Source organism: Falco rusticolus, chromosome 1 (assembly GCF_015220075.1).
Source record: "Falco rusticolus isolate bFalRus1 chromosome 1, bFalRus1.pri, whole genome shotgun sequence".
Classification (NCBI taxonomy): domain Eukaryota; kingdom Metazoa; phylum Chordata; class Aves; order Falconiformes; family Falconidae; genus Falco; species Falco rusticolus.
The window spans coordinates 30,427,948-30,447,222 of NC_051187.1; the positions used below are offsets into that span (position 1 = coordinate 30,427,948).

At 38.6% G+C, this 19,275-nt stretch overlaps 1 protein-coding gene across 1 annotated transcript; it reads right to left on the bottom strand.

Annotated features, from left to right (window-relative positions):
* Positions 1-273: 273 nt before the first annotated feature.
* Positions 274-18,462, bottom strand: ATP6V0A2 (ATPase H+ transporting V0 subunit a2). The gene is made up of 20 exons (XM_037375353.1): positions 18,261-18,462; positions 16,915-16,993; positions 15,434-15,531; positions 14,423-14,560; positions 13,797-13,897; positions 12,942-13,068; positions 12,059-12,141; positions 11,623-11,716; positions 11,084-11,296; positions 10,329-10,479; positions 9,432-9,571; positions 8,356-8,513; positions 6,632-6,722; positions 6,215-6,333; positions 5,570-5,780; positions 4,879-4,998; positions 4,516-4,635; positions 3,179-3,296; positions 2,416-2,587; positions 274-1,529 (listed from the first exon to the last, which is right to left on the bottom strand). The coding sequence occupies exons 1-20, from the start codon at positions 18,375-18,377 to the stop codon at positions 1,427-1,429; spliced, it is 2,553 nt and encodes an 850-aa protein (XP_037231250.1). The 5' UTR covers positions 18,378-18,462; the 3' UTR covers positions 274-1,426.
* Positions 18,463-19,275: the final 813 nt, after the last annotated feature.

Consider the following 19,275-nt stretch of genomic DNA (forward strand, 5'->3'; position numbering starts at 1 on the left):
CGGCCACGGCCCGCCCCGCCGCGCCTCAGGAGTCAGCAGCCGGTCCGCCCGCCTCGTCCCACAAGGCTGCTCGCGCCGCGCCTCAGGAGGGCGCGTTCCCGTTGCACCTCTGGAGCGACCGGTTACTTCAGCCCCGCGCCCGCCTGGGCGGGAAGCCGCGGTAGCGCCGGGGCCGCGGGGCACGCCAGGGGCTTCCCGCGGGGGGGGGGGGAGCGGCACAGGCCGGGCTGTCCCGCTCCAGCGGTACCGGGAACAAACGTCGGGGCCCACTCGGAACAGCACAAACCAGGTTTTATTCGGGATTGGCAAGAAACACGTGCAAAATTTAAGTGATGCTGTGCTTACAGCACAGATGTTAAAACATAATGGTAATATCCCCATTTTCAGAGCAGTACAAAAAATAACACGAAGTGACTCCTTTCCACCTGTTCAGTATGAACTTTGGTTCCACAACATCAGGTCAGTACCGCTGCACAGGCAGCCCTACAGCCAACGGGGACCAAGGCCAATGCTTTATTCCCCCTGCAGAAGTTACACCTGCATGTGGAAGCTGCATGGGACCACACTGTAAAAATAGAACCCGGGATAAAAATTTCTAGTAGGCAGTTTGATTCTTTTATTTGTGTCCTGACCCAGGCTGCGTAAGAGTTTTTTCCCAAGGCTTTTACCCACCAAGGTCACCGGAAGAGGCTGCACGCACCTCGCTTTGTGCAGAAGAGCATGAGTCTGAAAGCTGCTGGCTACAGGGAAAGAAGAGGGCTAATATCTCCAGTCTCCACTTCTAATCCTGACTTCTTCCACATTAAATACCACCCATGGCTTCTGAAAGACTGACATCATAACTCTGAGCAGAACTTGGAATAAACAGTTAACATCTTCAGTGCAGTTTTACATATGGCCAAAAAATGAGCACATTGCATCGCTGTGTGTAAATTTACATTTCATAATCCTTCTTGGATAGATACTGAAAACATATATTGCTTCTGTTGCATTGCTGAATTGTTCCCAAAGTGCATGAGATGGCAGCTTGCTTAAGTATGTGATTAGTAATGAATGTTTAATATGACAAAAAGTCTTTCGTATAACTTAAAAGTAACCATTCAAGAAAATAAACAGCCCCAACAACAGCAAAAAAATATGCCTACACTTGTTTTAGGACAAGCAGTAACATTTTTTTTTAAAGAACAAAACTAATTTACAACATTAGTTTATCAAGAAAAATGTACATTTTATATCTATATACTTTACAAGATGTTCCAGATCTGCTATGTATTTCTATGGGAGGTATATATTACAGAATTATTTGGCTGCATTATAAGGCAATCAGTGAAAAACACTTTGTCCTACATGAAACCATTCAAAGGCAAGATCCAATCACATAATTATTTGCAGACAAGTCCAAACATTTCTGCTGACAGCAACCAAACTACGCTGTATCTTCTTTATTAAAATGTAAAGAAATGTGCTTAAAAGAGAAAGGCGTAAACTTGTATCCTCCACCGGAGTAGAATTTGTTCTGAAATTCCACCCTGAAACGATACAAAAAAACCCCAAACAGAATCTGTATATTAATCTGCAATGACCAGTTGCCAAGGGATAAACTGTGCATCGTAAAAGGCTGAACAAAACCCATCCTAATCCTGTCACTTACACTTTCTGTGCTGCTATTTAACCTTCCTAACACAGTCCTAGGCAAGTTTCACGTTTCTCAGGAGACCCAAACACAGTGATACTGTGCCATAATGGCTTATTTCTGACTTCTTACTAATTTGTTTCGAGTTAGTTGCAGTTAATTGTTTTGCAAATATACAATATCATGAGGACAATATAAACACAAGGCAGAGCTATAAGTGTTTATATAGCATGTTTGCCTTCTCTTATACTGTAAATATCATCAGGTTTCAAAATACTCTCCGAATCCACTTGAATATGCAGAGCTCGTGACATTAAGACTAAGAAAGGATTAAAATACTTAAGGGTTGGCAGCCCCACTTAAGCAAAAGTTTTGTCCACTAATAGAAATGTTCTGTTGAACCAAATAAAAGAGACTGAAGCCATTCAGTGGTATAACCAGCGTGAAATTAGAAATACTTATCCACATTATAATATTCTACAGTACGAAAAGCTGCAATACTATAAACCAAATACAGCTTGCACCAAAATCAACTCTGAATATGGTTGAGGTTAATATGCATCAAATATAATATTGAATTTACTGAAAATATTCCAGAGGAACAATTGCATTCAACTAACAAGCCATTTATTTCATATAATTAAATAAATCAACTACATTAGCATGAGGCTCTTTAATTTTATACTTTTCTTTTTAATAAGGCACCTAGTATTTTGACACAAAAATTCCTATTAAATAAGGCAGTATACACTAAAGTGATATAAAGAAAAAAGTGAACTTACCAGTGAAGTCGTATAGCATGGAGAAAAGCAGAAAGCCCCTCCATGACCAAAAGAATAAAAACTGTTAGCACAGCAAAAAAGGCTAGAACAGGGACTAGCAATAAAACACCATACGTTGCATCCACACGAAGACCCACTCTCATCACCATCTGCCATAGAACTTCTGATAACTCTATTAAAGAAATGTTTCCATAATTAATATTGATATTGCATACATTCACCCAGTGAGCTACTGACTTTTATTCTAGTTCAAACAGTATTCACAGCATCTGCTGAACATGGGAACTATCAGCAATCCCCTGCCCCAGTCAGCTGTCCATCCCTCCCTCCCCCAAAATAATCTGTTTCAAAATCAGATCTACTGATGGCAACATTTTCAACCATGACACTAAAACTTTCCTAAGTGCCTAAACACCTTCCAGACTGGTCAATCAATAGAAACCAGGAAATGGTGCTGTGAGTGCTGATACACTGTTATGGGAGGTAACGCTGTGCTCCCATCATTGGCCTCTTCACAAAACAGAGCAAACAATGAAGAAAATTACTAGATTCCAAACAGTAAGTCCCAATTGTAGTTTGGGGGCTTTTCACTGATCATGATTAGTTTAAACAGGGAATTTTTTTTAATTAAGAAAAAGATAACTTCATAATAGTATCACTTCAATAGGCCAGCCTTCATCTAACCAGCATTAAAAATCAAGACAGATGAAAAAAAAAAAACCAACAACAACAAATATCAACCAAATAAACTCAACACACTTACGTGCATGAGCAAGACTTAATGCCCATAGTCTCAGATAGGAGGCTGTATTAGAAATACATCCTAGACAGTATTCAATGGTATGAATTGCTTGATTCATAAAAACATCTGCAAAATTAAGCTGAAATATAAAAATACATTTGTATCCATCTAAACAACACAGTACAGCATGAGAGAACAAAAACATTAATCTGCAAATCTTAATGTACATGGAAGAAAAAATCCATTTAAAGGGTAATACACTGCAAATAAAAAAAGATTTGCTATGTTTAAGACAACATTATTACAGAGACAACATTAAAAAAAAAATCAGGTGCTATAGTTTTCCAGTTAGTTTCCCCAACTACTTTGTTGATAAATCAAAATGAATGCAATCTATGTTTTTCACAAGGAATATGATCCAATACTTGAAAATGCTAAGCAGCAGAGCCAGCCATGGTTCTAATTCCTATTCTACCGTGATCCTAAATTTACAATGTAAATTTTTGCATCCTTAAGAGCAGGACTAAGCAATGCTAGTGATAGAAAGATAACTACATGAATAGTGTAAACTCTGTAAATGCATGTACTTGTTGCTAACAAAGTTTCCAAGACTAATATTACTACAAATTTCAACACTTACTTTGTTTGGAACTATGACACATTTTACTTAAGCAAGCAATTCTTGTATATTCTATACATAACAAGCAAGAGCTTACTACCCCAGTGAAGCAAGTACTGTACATAGTCTGCACAGTGGGAAACTGAAGCAATTTTTTATCTTTCAATTCACATCAAATCAATGGAATCAGTCAAGACCTGTAAAAATTTGCCCTAAGGAGCAGCAATAGCTGGGGACTAGGAACACTGCCCATGTCTCCCAACCCCCATTAGCAATAATCTTCATCACAAGATGTAATTTGCAGACATAAAGAGACTTTTGTCTGGACGAAAAGCCAAGATTAATTAACAGGAAGCTGGGCAGTCATCCTCGTGACTTAATTCTAAGAATCCATAAAACCATACAAAGCCCAGAATTTTTATCCCACTCTTCAATTTTGGAAAACCTATAGCCTTAGATGCAAGGTCTCTATGTGCAAATAACGCACTCCTCCTGTTCTCCACTACAGATAGATTGTGGTTTACTGTAGCAATCAGAATGTAACAAGAAATAATGATTAAAATAGCAACAATTGAAAAAATAGGTAAATTGCATTCAAGCATCAAGGTCTTTGTAAAGGCTCAGCTGATTTTCTTGAAAACTTCCAGGGACTCAGTGTAGAGATTATCATCTTGATTTTTCCACTTCTAATTTGCTTTTAATGACATACAAACTAGAAATTAAGCAAAAACATCATTACCTCCTCTCCATCCCCCTCTCTGTGCCCACTGTCTAAATGACTGCTTCCTTCTTCTACATCATGACATCTCAGCAGAGAAAGTTCTTCTTCACTTTCTTTTCGAATTAGCTTGTAGCCACTCTACAAAACAGAAACGTACCATGTCTTCAAGTGGACTGCCAGTGTCATTTTTTACATTTATTTAATATAGTCAGAGACAAAAGCAAAAAGAGAGCTAGAGAAACAAAGTACTATTATGTGTTACAGTCCAAAACTTTCCAAGTTGAGTAGAAATCTCTAGTAAGGACATTACTCTATATGCAACACAACACCAGCTGAATTCTTCTATACTGAAGAAATACACAAGTTTCTCTCAACACTTACTCTGTACATTCTAATGCCTCGGCCTCCACTGCGCAACCAATATAAATAAAGTGGTTTACCAAAAAGCATTACAGGAACAGAAAGAAAAGCTATACTAAGTAGAAACCTCTGCAGAGCAACCTGTTTGAGGGAGAAAGAAAAAATTAAATTAGATCACAAAATCAAGAGTAGGAAAAGACTTCTCATTTTCCTCTAAAGGCCTTTTTGAGCCTAAGAAAAACGCTGCTAATTTCAGTGGGTATGTACTCCAAACTAAACATGCACATATTTTACTTAATCAGGCCCTTACATTAGGTTACAGACATCCATCATCTTCAGGACTGGGTTCTAGATTAAGGCATTACTGATATTCCTCACATCAGTGTATCGTTATACTGGTATTAGCAAGGTTATTTACAGCACATAGAAAAGTATCAGCATTACAAGCATGAGACACTGTTCTCTAGCCTTAATTTTAACTGGGGAGATTTTGTTCTAGAAACAGGTATTTTCACAAGTCATGGCATAAAATCTTACAACCAATTAAAGAGTAAATAGGTTATTTAGTCATAACGTTTATTCAATTTCCTCTTAATCTGATACATTCCCCTTCCTAGGGGAACCAATCATCCATCAGCCTTTTGTGACTGGTAAAGTGTTACCTGTACAGGGAACACAGGATGTTCAGAAGCTTGTTAAGTACACTACGTACCTGCCCAGTGTAGAAGACCTCTGTTTCACCACCAGGAAACAGGAACATGTTAATAAACTGAATCAGAATACTAGGAGCAGATGTAGAGTCCTCCGCAGAATACGCTAACCATTTAAAGAAGATCATAAACACAAGGTAGCCAAAGATGCACATCATGAATAAAAGTTCAGGAAGAAAAACCAAATAAATATTATACTTCTTCTTGAAATGCCTAAAAGATAAATATGGGAAAAAAATTAAAAATAAGCCTTACAAAGAAAGATCAAGGTAAACACATGACCCAAACGTGATTTCAATAAAACAGAACAGTATCCAGCACTTGTAAACAGCAGGACTGAAATTACAATCCAGAACTGATATCTTCATATTCAGTGACATTTTAGTCACGTATTTCAGTGGAAATCAAAACCGTAAGAAGCACATATCTCTATCTAGCAACAAGTGAAATAAAATCTTGATTTAATCAGATTTTTTGGCATAACACATTTCAGAAAGACTTCTCTGTCACTGCTTTTTAAGAACAGTTTTCACAATTACTATTACTCTGTTTTTAAAAAACTGTTCCAGTTTCTCTTACCAGATTGTTATAATTCAAGATCTGACAAAAACTACAATGTTAATACTATCTTAACTTCTTGTACTTACAAGTGGTTAAATACCCCCAATACAACTCCAAACGTCATGTGAGTCACTCCAAAAATCACAGACATTTTCATTTTGAAAGAATTTAAAAAACTGAGACGATTGTTTGCCAAATTCCATATCTGAAGAGAAGAAAACAAAGCCAACAGTAAAGAACAGTGTAATAGAAGGAATACAACAGTATCCTTTCTCTACTGGAGACCAGAATTCTACCTCAAATGGGGATAACAACTGAAATTTGAGTTCTGTGAAAAAAGTTAAATCTTTCTTTACTCACTAAGGGAAAAACTTTTTTGAGTGGAGGATGCAAGCAGAAATGTTTTTTCCATAGTAAGATCTATATTCCTAATACACATACCAAAATCTAATTTTAAAATGACTGATCATTGCCAATGGATAACTTAAAAGAATAGAACTAACCGGATCAATTCCAAAGGGATAAGCTCCATTGTATACACCAGAAACATTTGGATCCAATGTTAAAAACTGATTAGACTTCAGATCCTCAAGACTGCAAAGAAACAAATACACAATCACATCTGACATTGTTTAAATATAGTTACAAATTATACTTTCAGTTCTACAGGGCACTGCCTGCTTCCCTTTATATGACTAGCTCACCCACTGTCAGACTTCAAAAGAATAAAAGGATTTCTAAGCACAAAGGCCTGGCTAATAAAAAAAATAGGAAAAAAAACCCCAAACTCAAGAAATTCACAATCTGGGCTTCATTTGCACTAACTGTCTTTGAAATGAAAGTTTCTGGATTTTATTCCTCATGCCCCTAGAATGGGATGTCTCATTTAGAAAGCTCATAATTTGTTTTTATATAAAATTCACTAACAAACACCCAAAGAATAACTCATAGATTTTTTTTTCCCTTTTACATTTGGATAAGTTTCCACTCCAACTTAAATTAACACAGCATTCACCACCCATTCACATTTTAACCAAAGTCAGTGGGTTTGACTCTACTATTTGCCTCAAAAACAGGCAGTGGCTCAAAAATGAGATGCAAGCTGTGAACATTTAAATACCAAAGGGCCACGACACCTCAAAGAAATAAGGTTATCCTACTTGGTGAAAAAGTATGTTTGACAATTCACATAACCTACTTTTTTCTTTTTTTTTTTTTCTTTTTACTACCAAGAAAAGCTGTGCCAAGACTGATGATTACTAGGTAATTGATTATTTCATTAATTGTTGATTTCTTTACAGTAGATACTAATGTTGCCTGGCTATTCATTCCAGAAGCATGACCTAGGACAAATTTCTCCACAAAAATGAGCCCTTTGTTTACTATTCCTCTCAAAATCTGATATATATATATATTCAGAAACCTCTCCTGGAAAATATAATAATTGGAGACAAACTAAAACAATTAGCATAAAGACAAATCATAACACAGGAGGTAGTGCCTTTTATGAATAAAAAGAATACACAAGACAAAGTCCCAGTGCCTTTTGTTAGGATTTTACAGTACAACTGAAGTCTCCAGCCATTCATAAGAACCTTTTTGTTCTTTAGAGATACACAAAACACACCTAAGAAGGTTTAGAGACTGAATAAACCCTAGAAATATCACCCCATAAAATTCGGTGCAAGTCCTTACTACCAATAAAAAGATACTATGCCAGCTGCACTTCTTAATCACCAAGAGTTATTAGCCAGCGTATAGCATTAGGATATTGCAACAGAATTGGTTCCAGGAGAAAACTGACTGTCATCTACACCAAATGATATTCTAGAAAATGATCCAGGTGACTGAGGACATGTAAATCCAGCAAAGCAGCACTGACAAATATGAGATTAACCTGATAGATTTACTGAATTAAATATAATAAAATTCTAACAGTGGTTTTGGAATAAATTGTGTTCTCTGTGGATTTCCCAATTTACGATAATGACCAATATGAATTTCTGGTTTTAAATAACTATTACTGCCTTTTTTATTCTAAGTGTAGATGTATCAGCCCTTATAGTGCACTAGCACTTGATACCTTAACAACTAGATTTTGCTAGATTTCACTGCATTTATTTACTGCTCTCAATAAAAGGAGTTAAGATGGGTGAGCAAAAGGGTTAAACTGTTGCAGGAAGTACGTATTTGTTTTAATGGTATAGCAAATAGGCATGCTACTCACCGCCAAACCTGCTGTTCAAACATTGCCGAAACATTCCATCCAGAACCAAATATATTTAATGACTTCGAAAAACAGTCATTATAGATCAACCCAGTGTATATAGAAAACAGACCCATTAATAAAATAACGTATCGGCCTTCAAATAACATTTTCATTATCTGTAAATATTGGAAAAAAGATAAAATAGAGATCATCATCTGCTATGTGAACAATCGTTATGTAGACATCTCTAAGAGACACACAGTTTTGGCCATACAAAGACTTCTAAAAACTCTTGTGAACAGTCATTAAGGAATAGGAAGAAGCCTGAGGCCAATCAAAATGTAACACACAATTTTGATTTAAGCATGTCAATATGCAAAAGTGATTTATATGCAAAGGTTTATATGCATGAGGAAACAGAGCTAGGAATGAGAAGTATATTCTGAAAAACAACTGTGTTTAAATTGAATGCACAGATCTGAAACCCCCATGCAAACTCCCATTACAAACTAAGACTCTTCTCACTGGCATCACTACATTAATGAATAGTGTTTCTAAGCCACTTTTCCTTCCCAGGACTAGTTTTCAAGAAGTTAGGCATTTGCAGCCATTCTTAGTTAAATATAATTCTAAGGAGAGATGCAGGTGTTCCGGCATTCCAACTCCATACGATTAAAAAATCAGTTAAAATTAAGTTTAACAAATTTCAAACTACAACTCCTTTTCAGAAACAAGAAAATGGAATTGGAAAAATAATTTTCTCCTCACTTCAGTCACTGTAACCACATTCTGTAAAACACACGCATTACTAAGTAACCCCAGAAGAAGAAAAGACAAGCCCAACAATATCAACTAATTTTTGTCACTTTCATTCCAACTTGAATAGTTCTGCTCTTTCAAAAAAGTGAATAGTTTGTTAAGATATCACATTAATCTCAAGGATTACAGCAAATTTAAACAGAAAATCCTGAAACAAAGGAAAAAAACCCCAGCCTAATACATGTGCAATAAATAGTACTTTCCAGAAACACAGTAATTATTCAATTGAAATAATCTTGCTATATGGGAAGTGAATTATTTGTAATTCCTTTTACCTCATCTTGTGATCTTTGCAATCTAGGGTGGTTTTCATACAGTATTGTCAGAAGTGAGAATATGAACATTAGTAGACCATGCCCAAAGTCTCCAAACATAACCGCAAACAAGAAAGGAAAAGTGATGATGGTATACAGAGCTGAAAAGGCAACATCACAAATTTCAGGCACATAGCACAACAGATGATGCTGCCATCTGAACTATGCCTAAGCAATTCAACTACTTTAAAGCTGAAAATTGTTTGAGAAGTTTGAAAAACATTTCAGCCCCTACTAATGGACCTTTCCCCCACACTATAAATCTAACTCGGTTTAAAGCCTGCTTATTGTGTATCCCTTAGTAATGACAAATCTGCAGTTGAGCGTTAGCTGACGATTCTGAGAATAATAATATGAGCCCAGGAAATAAAAAACAGACAAAACAGTTCTTCCTCCATGGCTATTCTGGCTCTGTATTATAATGTACATTCTCCTGTACAGCATGACATAACATAGCTACAAAAATACATACAGACATTAAACTAACTGGGCTATACAACAAGGCTGGATTTTTTTTAAGTGATGAGCTCCAGGCTTCAGTAAGATCAATAGCCATTACCAAAGTTTTCTTTTTTCCCCTAAACATCCTCTCTTACCCAAAGTAAAACATTATACAGCTATTATCAGCATCTTTAATGCTAAAATAACTCATTCAGCAAAATCAAATCCTATTTTACTGCTTGGAGCATCACTTGTACTTTTGATGAGCTACTTCAATTTTAAAATGGCCACTAATAAGCAACATGGTTGCCACCATTTTGCTTTTACCAGTGTCCAGTTCAGCAAGGGAATTAAACTTCTAACAAGGCAAGCAGTAATGATAGCACACCTCACAGTTCAGATTTCACTAGGACCAACCTGGATTAACTTCCCCATAGCTTCCAACTCCATAAGCATCAACAATGTTTTGGAACCCTGAGGTGAATTTATTGGTACGTATCAAAGTTGGAGGAGGTTTTGTTGTTGGGATGGTATTCATGAATGAAGAAATTGTAGCCCCACTCTTTCTCTAATTAGACAGAAAAAAAGATACATTTATGTAAGAACTCAGTTGATGCTTAATCTAATCAAATTGAAAACATTTCTTCTATCAGCAGTTTCACTGATCCTGAAACATTCCTAAGTTAAGCCACAATTTTAACATTTATCCCTTTGTGCCTTCTTAAAAAAATAATTACATTAATCTGTTCTTCTAAACACACTGATTACATACAGTGTTCTAATCCTTACTTTGTATGAAATACCAGAATACACTCATTAGTCAATACTATAAAGCGAAGATTTGTTATTAAAAATTCTCCTTCATAAAAGATGGCACTGCATTCAAGTTAGCACCTTCTACTTGACTGCAAATAGCATGGTCAGACTGGGTCCAACACGGAAGTTATTCAAGAAAAAAGCCAAACAAAACAAAAGCCAAAACAAAGAACAAACCCACACACAACACTAAATAAAGGTTCTGCTTACAAAGAAATTGTTTGATAGGAGTTCATAGACACCCACACCTGCCTGTGCCTACTTTTAGCCTGTTTTAAATAATCATTTTCTTTCCTTATCTGTATAGTTAGTTCAGGACAAAAGTTTTAACATCAGTGAGCATTCAGCTGACTTACTGAACCTTCCTCCAACGCGTGGCGCAGATTTTGCAGATCAGCCACTGGACACCAAACCTCAGCAATTAAACATTTATTTGTGACATCAAAGCTGCACAGGTTGAGTACATGATAAATGGCTTTCATCTTCTTCACTTGGATAACCCAGGTATAGATGGATTCAGATGCTTTACACAAGACTTGGCGTAAGTAATCCTCAGTTTTATGCAACACCTTTGTCCAAGAAAAAAGCAAAAAGATTTCATTGGAAATGTCACAGTGGTTATGGTAACCACAGTCAGAGCACCTAGTATTTGTCCAATGCCAGATCACATTTGTAGGAGGGCAGCTAACTACCGCTTGTAACAGAAGGCAACGCCAAGTGCCCAGAAGTTTAATAAATACATGCAACAAGACATCAGGGACATGACATACAGTCATGCTCAGACCCAAAGCTGTATGTGTTTTAGAAACCTATTCAGGTACTTAACGCAGTGATTCATCAAATGATTTCCTGTAGCACAATAACTGCAGCAAAAGAAATACTGTTATTTACTCACAGTATGAAGATCCTGAATACGAATATTTAGTCCTTCAACAACTGCCTTGCGCTCCTCCATGTTATCTGGATAGGGATACACATGACAGTGATAGCTACAGAAAAACAGAAGTTTGTGTTAAATAATCAAACTGAAACAAAACAAACCACCCAACCCCATGCCCTCGTCAACCCACAACACACCACTGAATAACCACGGGACAGATTCAACTGAGTGCGTCGGTATTTTGCCTGTACTTAATAAGGACTGCAATACACACATACATTTGTGTATTGCATAATTATAAAGCTAGATGCTAGTGGTGGTGGGAGGAACAAATTTAACTTCAACAATCTTACCTAAATATCAATACCTACAAGGAAGGGAAGCTGTGGGAAAACTAAGAACAAAACAACCCAGATATAAAGAAATCATATGTATTACTTTTACTTCTTACCAGTCACAAATCTTCTTAACTTTCTGGCCGATTTGTTCACCCCAATAGGACACTAAAAAAACAAACCATTTTGTGGTTTCACCCTAAAAAACAAAAAAAAAGTTGATGAAGTTTGTTTTTAACCAACAACTCCACTGCGATACAATTACAGAGCAAAATAACAGATCTGAATAATTAGAAAATGCTGTGTTAGTAGCATTAACCTTTCACCATCTTAGTGAAGATCAAAAAATAAAATTCAAGTATGCCAATAACTTTTTTTTTTTTTGAAGAGAAAAACAGAAAATATTTTCAGGGAAAATAAGAGATTAAATTTTACCATCTCAGAATTATCAGTAATGAAAAAAGTCTGAAGACATTAAAATGTTACAAATTAGGGTCAAAGCAAAATTTTAAAGTGACAGATTAGGCAGCCATAATTGCTGATTTGCAGAAAGTTAATTTTGTAAGTTCAGAGAAAAAGCTTCATAGAAGATTAACTGTACTCCAGACTTTTTTTTCCTTATTTACTGAATGAACAAATAAAATTAATATTAAAAGGTAATGTACTGTACAGACCTAGTTAATAAATATCCAAGGAGCCATTTATGCCATGTATTTTGATCATGGTAGCCAATCATAAAGTCACTATTATTCCACAATAAAATTATGCACTCATCAAGTTGAATCATGATAAATTAATTGCCACTCCTATAGTTATGGTGGTATCAAGACCCTCGAATTTTACAGTCTTACAAGTTCTAATACTTTAGAAGAATTTTCCCTCCAAGTGCACTGGGAAATCATTTGCATTCATAGCAGGCAGACCTGAGTAGCAATTTTTCCAAGTCCTATGAAAAGTACAAACAAAATAAATAAACTGATAGTTGCAATCTTTACTCACAGTATCTGGATCTTCCAGACACTCATCCAATTCTGCGTATGTAAGAATAGTATAGCCTTTACAGACTCTCCACAGCATTTTTTCAAATGCTTCAACTTTTGCTATGTGAACTAACCCAGATATGAATCTATAGGGAAAAAAAAAAAACCAATTTGAAAAATAAGCTAAAATCCACAAAAAAAGTCAGAGTACATCATCACTCAGGATCACACAGTCACGATAATTTAACAACTGCCATCTCTAGAGAAGGAAAGAAGGTAAATTTTCTGTTTCCCCTAAGTAGGTATTAACTAGTATATAAATTAGATTCAATTTCTATTCAGAAAACAGACTGTAGGCCTGAGCACACAACCAGAATTATATTTGAAATTGTTTCTTTCTGTGATATTAAGGTTCTTAACCTTTTCTTGGTAAGATACCCTCTTATAACGGTGTGGTAGAGAGCAGTATCCACTCATCATTCTAAAGGCAAGTAGGCAATACTGTTATTAATGCTACAACTCACACTGCCAGGTGATTAAAACACTGTGTGTTTATCCTAGAAAAACAGTTTGAACAGTAGAAGTACTGATTTCGAGCACTTAGATATTCTCCTTAATACACATGCTTGGTTTGATGGAAGTTTTGTGACCTTTTTTTTGGTAGTGTCCTACTTCCCTCTCCGAATAATCCAATTTTGTTACACAGGTACTTTTGGGTCAAACTTCTACCCTGCCTAGAACTGCCTGTCTCATCTGAAATCACTACATTCCAACTTTTAAGAAAACAGCCCACTATTTAAGAAAACAGTTCATCAAGTAGTTTTGAAACAGCAAACACTGACAGCCTGCCAGGCATGGACTGAGCCATACCTACCCCAGCTTGGCACCCAGTCTGTGCATGCAGTTGTAATCCATTAATGGCTCGTTTTCCACAGACGGAAATTCTTCATAATTTGCGTGTAAATGGGATTCATACTAGAGAATAAAAGAAAGATCACTCACAGATTTCAGAAAAAAACCCCTACTGCCATTCATTTATTATCCTGAAGAAAACCTAATTAAGTAAATTATTTCAATAAAAATATAAAACCCTTTCTGCGTTCAAATCAGACAACAGAGAGATCTCAGGATCTCAAGTGTACTGTTCTTAGCAATTATAGTCAGCATTGCAAAAGTTACATGGTATGTTTCTTAGCACAATTTATGCATCAAAATACAAATATGCCTTCACTTTCAACTGACGACAGCAGTAACATTCAAATCATTCAATAAAGAAATCAAAGCTCCTCTAAACTCAGGGCTGCATTTTGCTATGTTTATGAACGCAGCCTAGTACCAGAGCTGGCCAGCCAGGTTCTCTAGGTACTGAGCGCTAATAACGAACAGCATACAGTGCCGTACAGCCCGACACAGAGACATGCACTTCTCTAGAACTACTAACAGTAGGGAACAAAAACCACCACATGACACATACTCCTTGCCAAACAACATAAGCAGTACCTCAGCTGTTCTCCTGACAAATCTTTGTGTGACCTCTAACATGCACGTGTATTCTGTCAGTTCAAGCAGGTTTTTCCTCAACTTTTCTTTGTTCTTAGTTACTTCCCTCAATTCTGTCTCCAGCTTCTGCAACTGTTCCTGAGACACAGAGAAAAAAATGACATCGAATCAGTTACACTGTTTTGGAAACTGGGGGAGAATGAATTTTAAGCACATGTTAATTTGCCACAATGATGGGAGCTTCCCAATTTCTTAATTAACTTAAGGTCCATAAGTTCTATTCCTCAGTCTGGAGAAAATTACTTTGTATTGAGTACACTTGATTCTCCACTGGCATCTGTTAAGCCTGTTGTTCTGCCCCTAATTTGTGCCTGAGCTAAGTAACGCAGACTTGGAATTAGAACATCAGATAGTACAGGGTGGAAGACAGCTACCTATTATTTCAATAGAATTACAGCAAAACAGAATGTCATTCAAAATTACATCTGGATTTTACAAGCTTCTACTTCTAACGCAATATCAGAAAAAGGATTCAGAGAAAACAGCACCACGTTTTGCTACACAACCAACACTGCAACTTGCAGAACCTTGGGCACATAAAACTTCCCCACACCCCAGAAATTTTGGATGCCCAAAAAGAGTCTTAGATAAGTCCCAAAGCAATAAATGAAGCTGAAGGACTACAGGTACAGATGATAATTTGCCTGAACAATGTAATTGTTCAGTGTAATTCAACAGTGTAATATGCCAGCCCATCAAAATAAAACAGATGAATGCAAACCCCATGAGTTAGCTTTGACCCTTTCACAGGAATTTTGTGTTAGTATCAAATCCTCACTGGCAGTCTTTGAAGTAACACTGGGAGAAAGAAAATAAATTTGACAAAAAGGAAAGCAAATGCTTCTGCCACGCCCCTATAACTTAAGTCCTAAGATAGCAGGTAATCAAGTTTGAAATAAAATTCCAAGATTCAATTCTACACTTTTGGCATCTGTTGCATGGAAAAGTTACCTGGATTTCTAAAATGTGCTTCAGCAATGGGGCAGGAGGAGCAACGTCTCCTTCAGGAAGTGGAATATCCGCCTTTTTAATTTCTTGTACTAAATACCCTAGAGTGAGAAGAAAAACAGAGAATCAGAAAGGAAACCGTATTGCCTTACACTTCCTGGAATGCTGCACAGTTGACCTTCAGCTGCTACTGATGGTGCTGATCACACTGCAGCATCAGGCCCATTTTATTCATTTTTTTCAGCAGCAACACAAACACTACAGTCTTCAAAGAAAGAGGAGCTTATGGAGTGCTAGGAATAAAACACAGAGAACATTTTTGACTTGGAAGTTTGCAGAAGCAAATCATCTTCAGAGTCCTCTGACTGAAATTTTCCAACCACAAGTACTTTTTAAGAAGCTTTTAACATTTCATAATATCTCTTTGTTGCTGCAAGATATCACTTTCTGCTGATCATGCCATCTGCCAGAAACTGATGTTCTGTTCATTGACCCATGTTTGGAATAAAAAGCATTCAAACAAGGTGGCTTAAGCAACCTTGACAACAAATGCAACTCATGCTGGGCAAGGAGATTGCTGAAATAGCTACTGGGATGGTTTGGCATGACCAGCACGTGACTCTGATGAGAGATTCCAATAAAAAGAATCTTTCAATGGTAACTTTTCCTCAGGATATGCTGAATAAATCTGCATCTTGGCTGTAATGTTCTACATACCCTTCTCTATTCATTAACTACCATGTGAATACAATTAACTTCAGGTATTTTTGAGGGTGCTTGGAAGTTCAACAGTACTGAGCTACACAACATGAAAAACAGCCATATCTTATAACCAAGGAAATATCCAGAGTAGAGCTTCTCAGCAGAGCTCTAAGCAGTCAATACTGAAATGGTCTCAACTATTTATCAGCAATTCTTCTTCACCTCTGAGCTTAAAAAAAACCCAACCTGTATTTAGCACGTACGTGTTGCAGTGTAAGTAAATTTTACAGCTCAAAAACCCAAGAAACAGAGATCAGTGGTAAAACACTGGAACAGGTTTCCCAGAGAGGCTGTGGAGTCTCCATATTCAAAATTCCACCAGACACAGTCCTGGACAACCTGGCCTAGCTGCCTCTTCTTGAGCTGGAGGTTACCTAGGTGATATCAAGAGGTCCCTTCCAACCTAAATGACTCCAATACACTCAAAACTGATGCAGCATATCAAGACAAACTAAGGAATATATTTGTATGTTCCAATCCAATTCAGTACTACAGTCATCTCCAGCTCCAAAAATCTACATAAAGACTCTACATATGAGTGTATGTATATCTGTCGCTTCATACATACCAAAATTTTCTAAAGTTCTACAGCACTGAGATCATACAAGACTGAGAAGATTACAAAAACCTATAGCTGAAACTTTCACTGTAGTTCCACTCTAAAAATATAAACTTTAATAATGCCGCAGATGAGAAAGAGCAGACATGAAAATAAAGCTCACCAAGTATTCTTTCCATTTCTTCACACTTCTTCACTTCATTCACAAATTTTCTTTGAAATACACTCACATTTGGGTTAAGCTGAAAGAGAAGGACAAAATTATTATTAAATATTGCACTGAGCAACCACCCCTAAAAAACCACATCTATTTCTGTGACTTCTCACGAGACAATTTTGCATGTGGTTCTGCGTGATCTCTTTCTACAAAGTGCTTTTCAGCTAAGAAGGTATGAAAACCTAAAAAGATTTAAAAGAGTTCAAATAGCAAGGTTGCTTTTACAAAAGCAGAATGAACAATGCCTTTTGCTAGTTTTACTGAAATAACAAAATAACTAGGTCTACCGGAGAAACCATTCCTAACCTTATTTCTATGGTTTTAAAGTACTGCCTAACAACTTCAAATTAACAAACAACCTTTCTGCCAGTGATTTTTTTGCAATGGTTTTCTACAGAATATATTTGAAATATTGAGTTCTGAAAAAGCCTTTTTTTTTTATATCCCCATATTATGACACGTGCAATGTCTCTGATTACTTAGCTTTTAAATCAGAACCACTAAATATGCTGTTTCTGGAATAAAAGGTGCAGGAGATGCCTGGAATGGCATCAAAATATTAAACATAACACCCATGTAATGATTCCTACAGACTGGTCTCCTCCTGCCTGCCATATTTACTAACCAGCTGTTAATTTAATTTAAGTCCTCCCAGCTTTCCTTACAAAGATTGTACAACCTACATTTCTGAAGAATACCTGGAAGAAATGCCAACGTCTCAGCAAGCAAAGCTCATACAATTACGATGAGACAATGCAGAAACAAAGTTAATTGTTACCCAACCCTATTTGACGTTAGTCAGGCACGTAGTTTGCTCCAAGGTGCACTGCTCCTTCAGGAACACACGCTTTACAAACCAGCAGACTGTAATGTTGAAGGAATCAACCTACAGAGCAACTACTAAGGTGTTACTATCGCGTGTCAGTGGGGTGCACGCGTGCACTCAGATTGAAGTCAAGGTGCCTTCAGGTGGGTAATGGCTTTCCCATGGGATTCAACCGCAAAACACCCCAAGTTTAAGCTACTTCTGTGCGGAAGGCAGGACGGAGTGACCCCCAGGCAGCCCTCCCTAGAGCCTCTCCGACTCCCCCGCCGCAGTCAGCCTCGCACCTGCGGCGACAGAGAAGGGTTTGGAGGCTTTCAGATCGCACCTCGGCAATGGAACCTCCACCTTCCCGCGGCAACCGCTCGGCCCGCCTCGGCCTTCCCCTTGCCGCCCCCCGCCGAGTTCCCCTTCCTGCCCCCGGCTCCCAGGACGCCCGGCTGGGCCCGGGCCCGCCGCCGCTACTCACGTCTCGGAACTCGGCCAGGCCACGCTCGCCCACCTCGCTGAGGCACTCGTAGGCCGAGCCGCTCTGGAGGAAGAGCTGCGCCAGGCACATGGGCTCGCCGCGGAACAGCGCGCCCATGGCGGGCGGCGGGGAGCGGGGGCGCTCAGCGGGCCGGCGCGGTGCGGCGTCCGGCGGCAGCCCGCGGCCCGGCGGCCATGGCGGAGCGCCCCAGCCCGCCGCCGGCAGCGCGGCCAGCTGCTTCCGGGGGGCGGCGCCTCCGCGGCGCCGGGCGGCCGGCAACGCCCCGCCCCGCAGCGCGGCCCGGCGGGCGGCAGCAGCCCCGCACCGGGCGGGGAGAGCAGCGTGCTGCGGCCACGGGCTCACTGGGGGGGCGGCTGCGTGTGGCGGGAGGGAAAGGAGAAACACGTTTCTGAGGTAACGGTAAGGTCCGAAAGGAGGAGGTAAGTTTCTGAGGTAACTGTAAGGTCTGAAAGGATAAGATACGTTTTCTGAGGCAAATGTAAGGTCCGAAAAGAGAAAACACGTTTCTGAGGTAATGGTAAGGTCAAAAGGAGAAATATTTCTGATGTAATTGTAAGGTCCGAAAGGGGAAGATACATTTCTGAGGTAATTGTAAGGTCCAAACCACAGGGAAATCCTACAGTGAGCATCACATTTGATCGACTGAAGAACAGCAGTAAATGTTTTCAGTACGCTGCGTGGCCCAGATCAGGTGCAGGTTCTCTCCCTAACTAAACTGTTTTAAGTCCTTGGTATCAACTGCAGAGTGTGAACTGGAAAGGAGGATTACAGATCAAGACGGGAAAATCCCCGAAGCATTATGGCTTTTCAGAAGGGCGAACAACGGGGTCCACTGCTCCGGGAGCGGGTGGGTGCAAGGGGGCTGCTGCCGCCCTGACCCCGGAGCAGACACGCTCCTGGCCAGGACAAAGCCCCCCCGTGGGCCCCCCTAGCCCCGGCACAGGGGGTCACGCACAGCTCGCCCCATTAAAGCCAGCTGTGCTCTTCCTGCTCC

Coding starts and splice junctions, on each gene's coding strand:
- ATP6V0A2 (XM_037375353.1), bottom strand. CDS start 18,377: ATGGGCGCGCTGTTCCGCGGCGAGCCCATGTGCCTGGCGCAGCTCTTC. Junction 16,994..18,260: donor GCCTGGCCGAGTTCCGAGAC/GTGAGTAGCGGC, acceptor CTTCTCTTTCAG/CTTAACCCAAATGTGAGTGT. Junction 13,898..14,422: donor TTGTCAGGAGAACAGCTGAG/GTACTGCTTATG, acceptor TTTATTCTCTAG/TATGAATCCCATTTACACGC.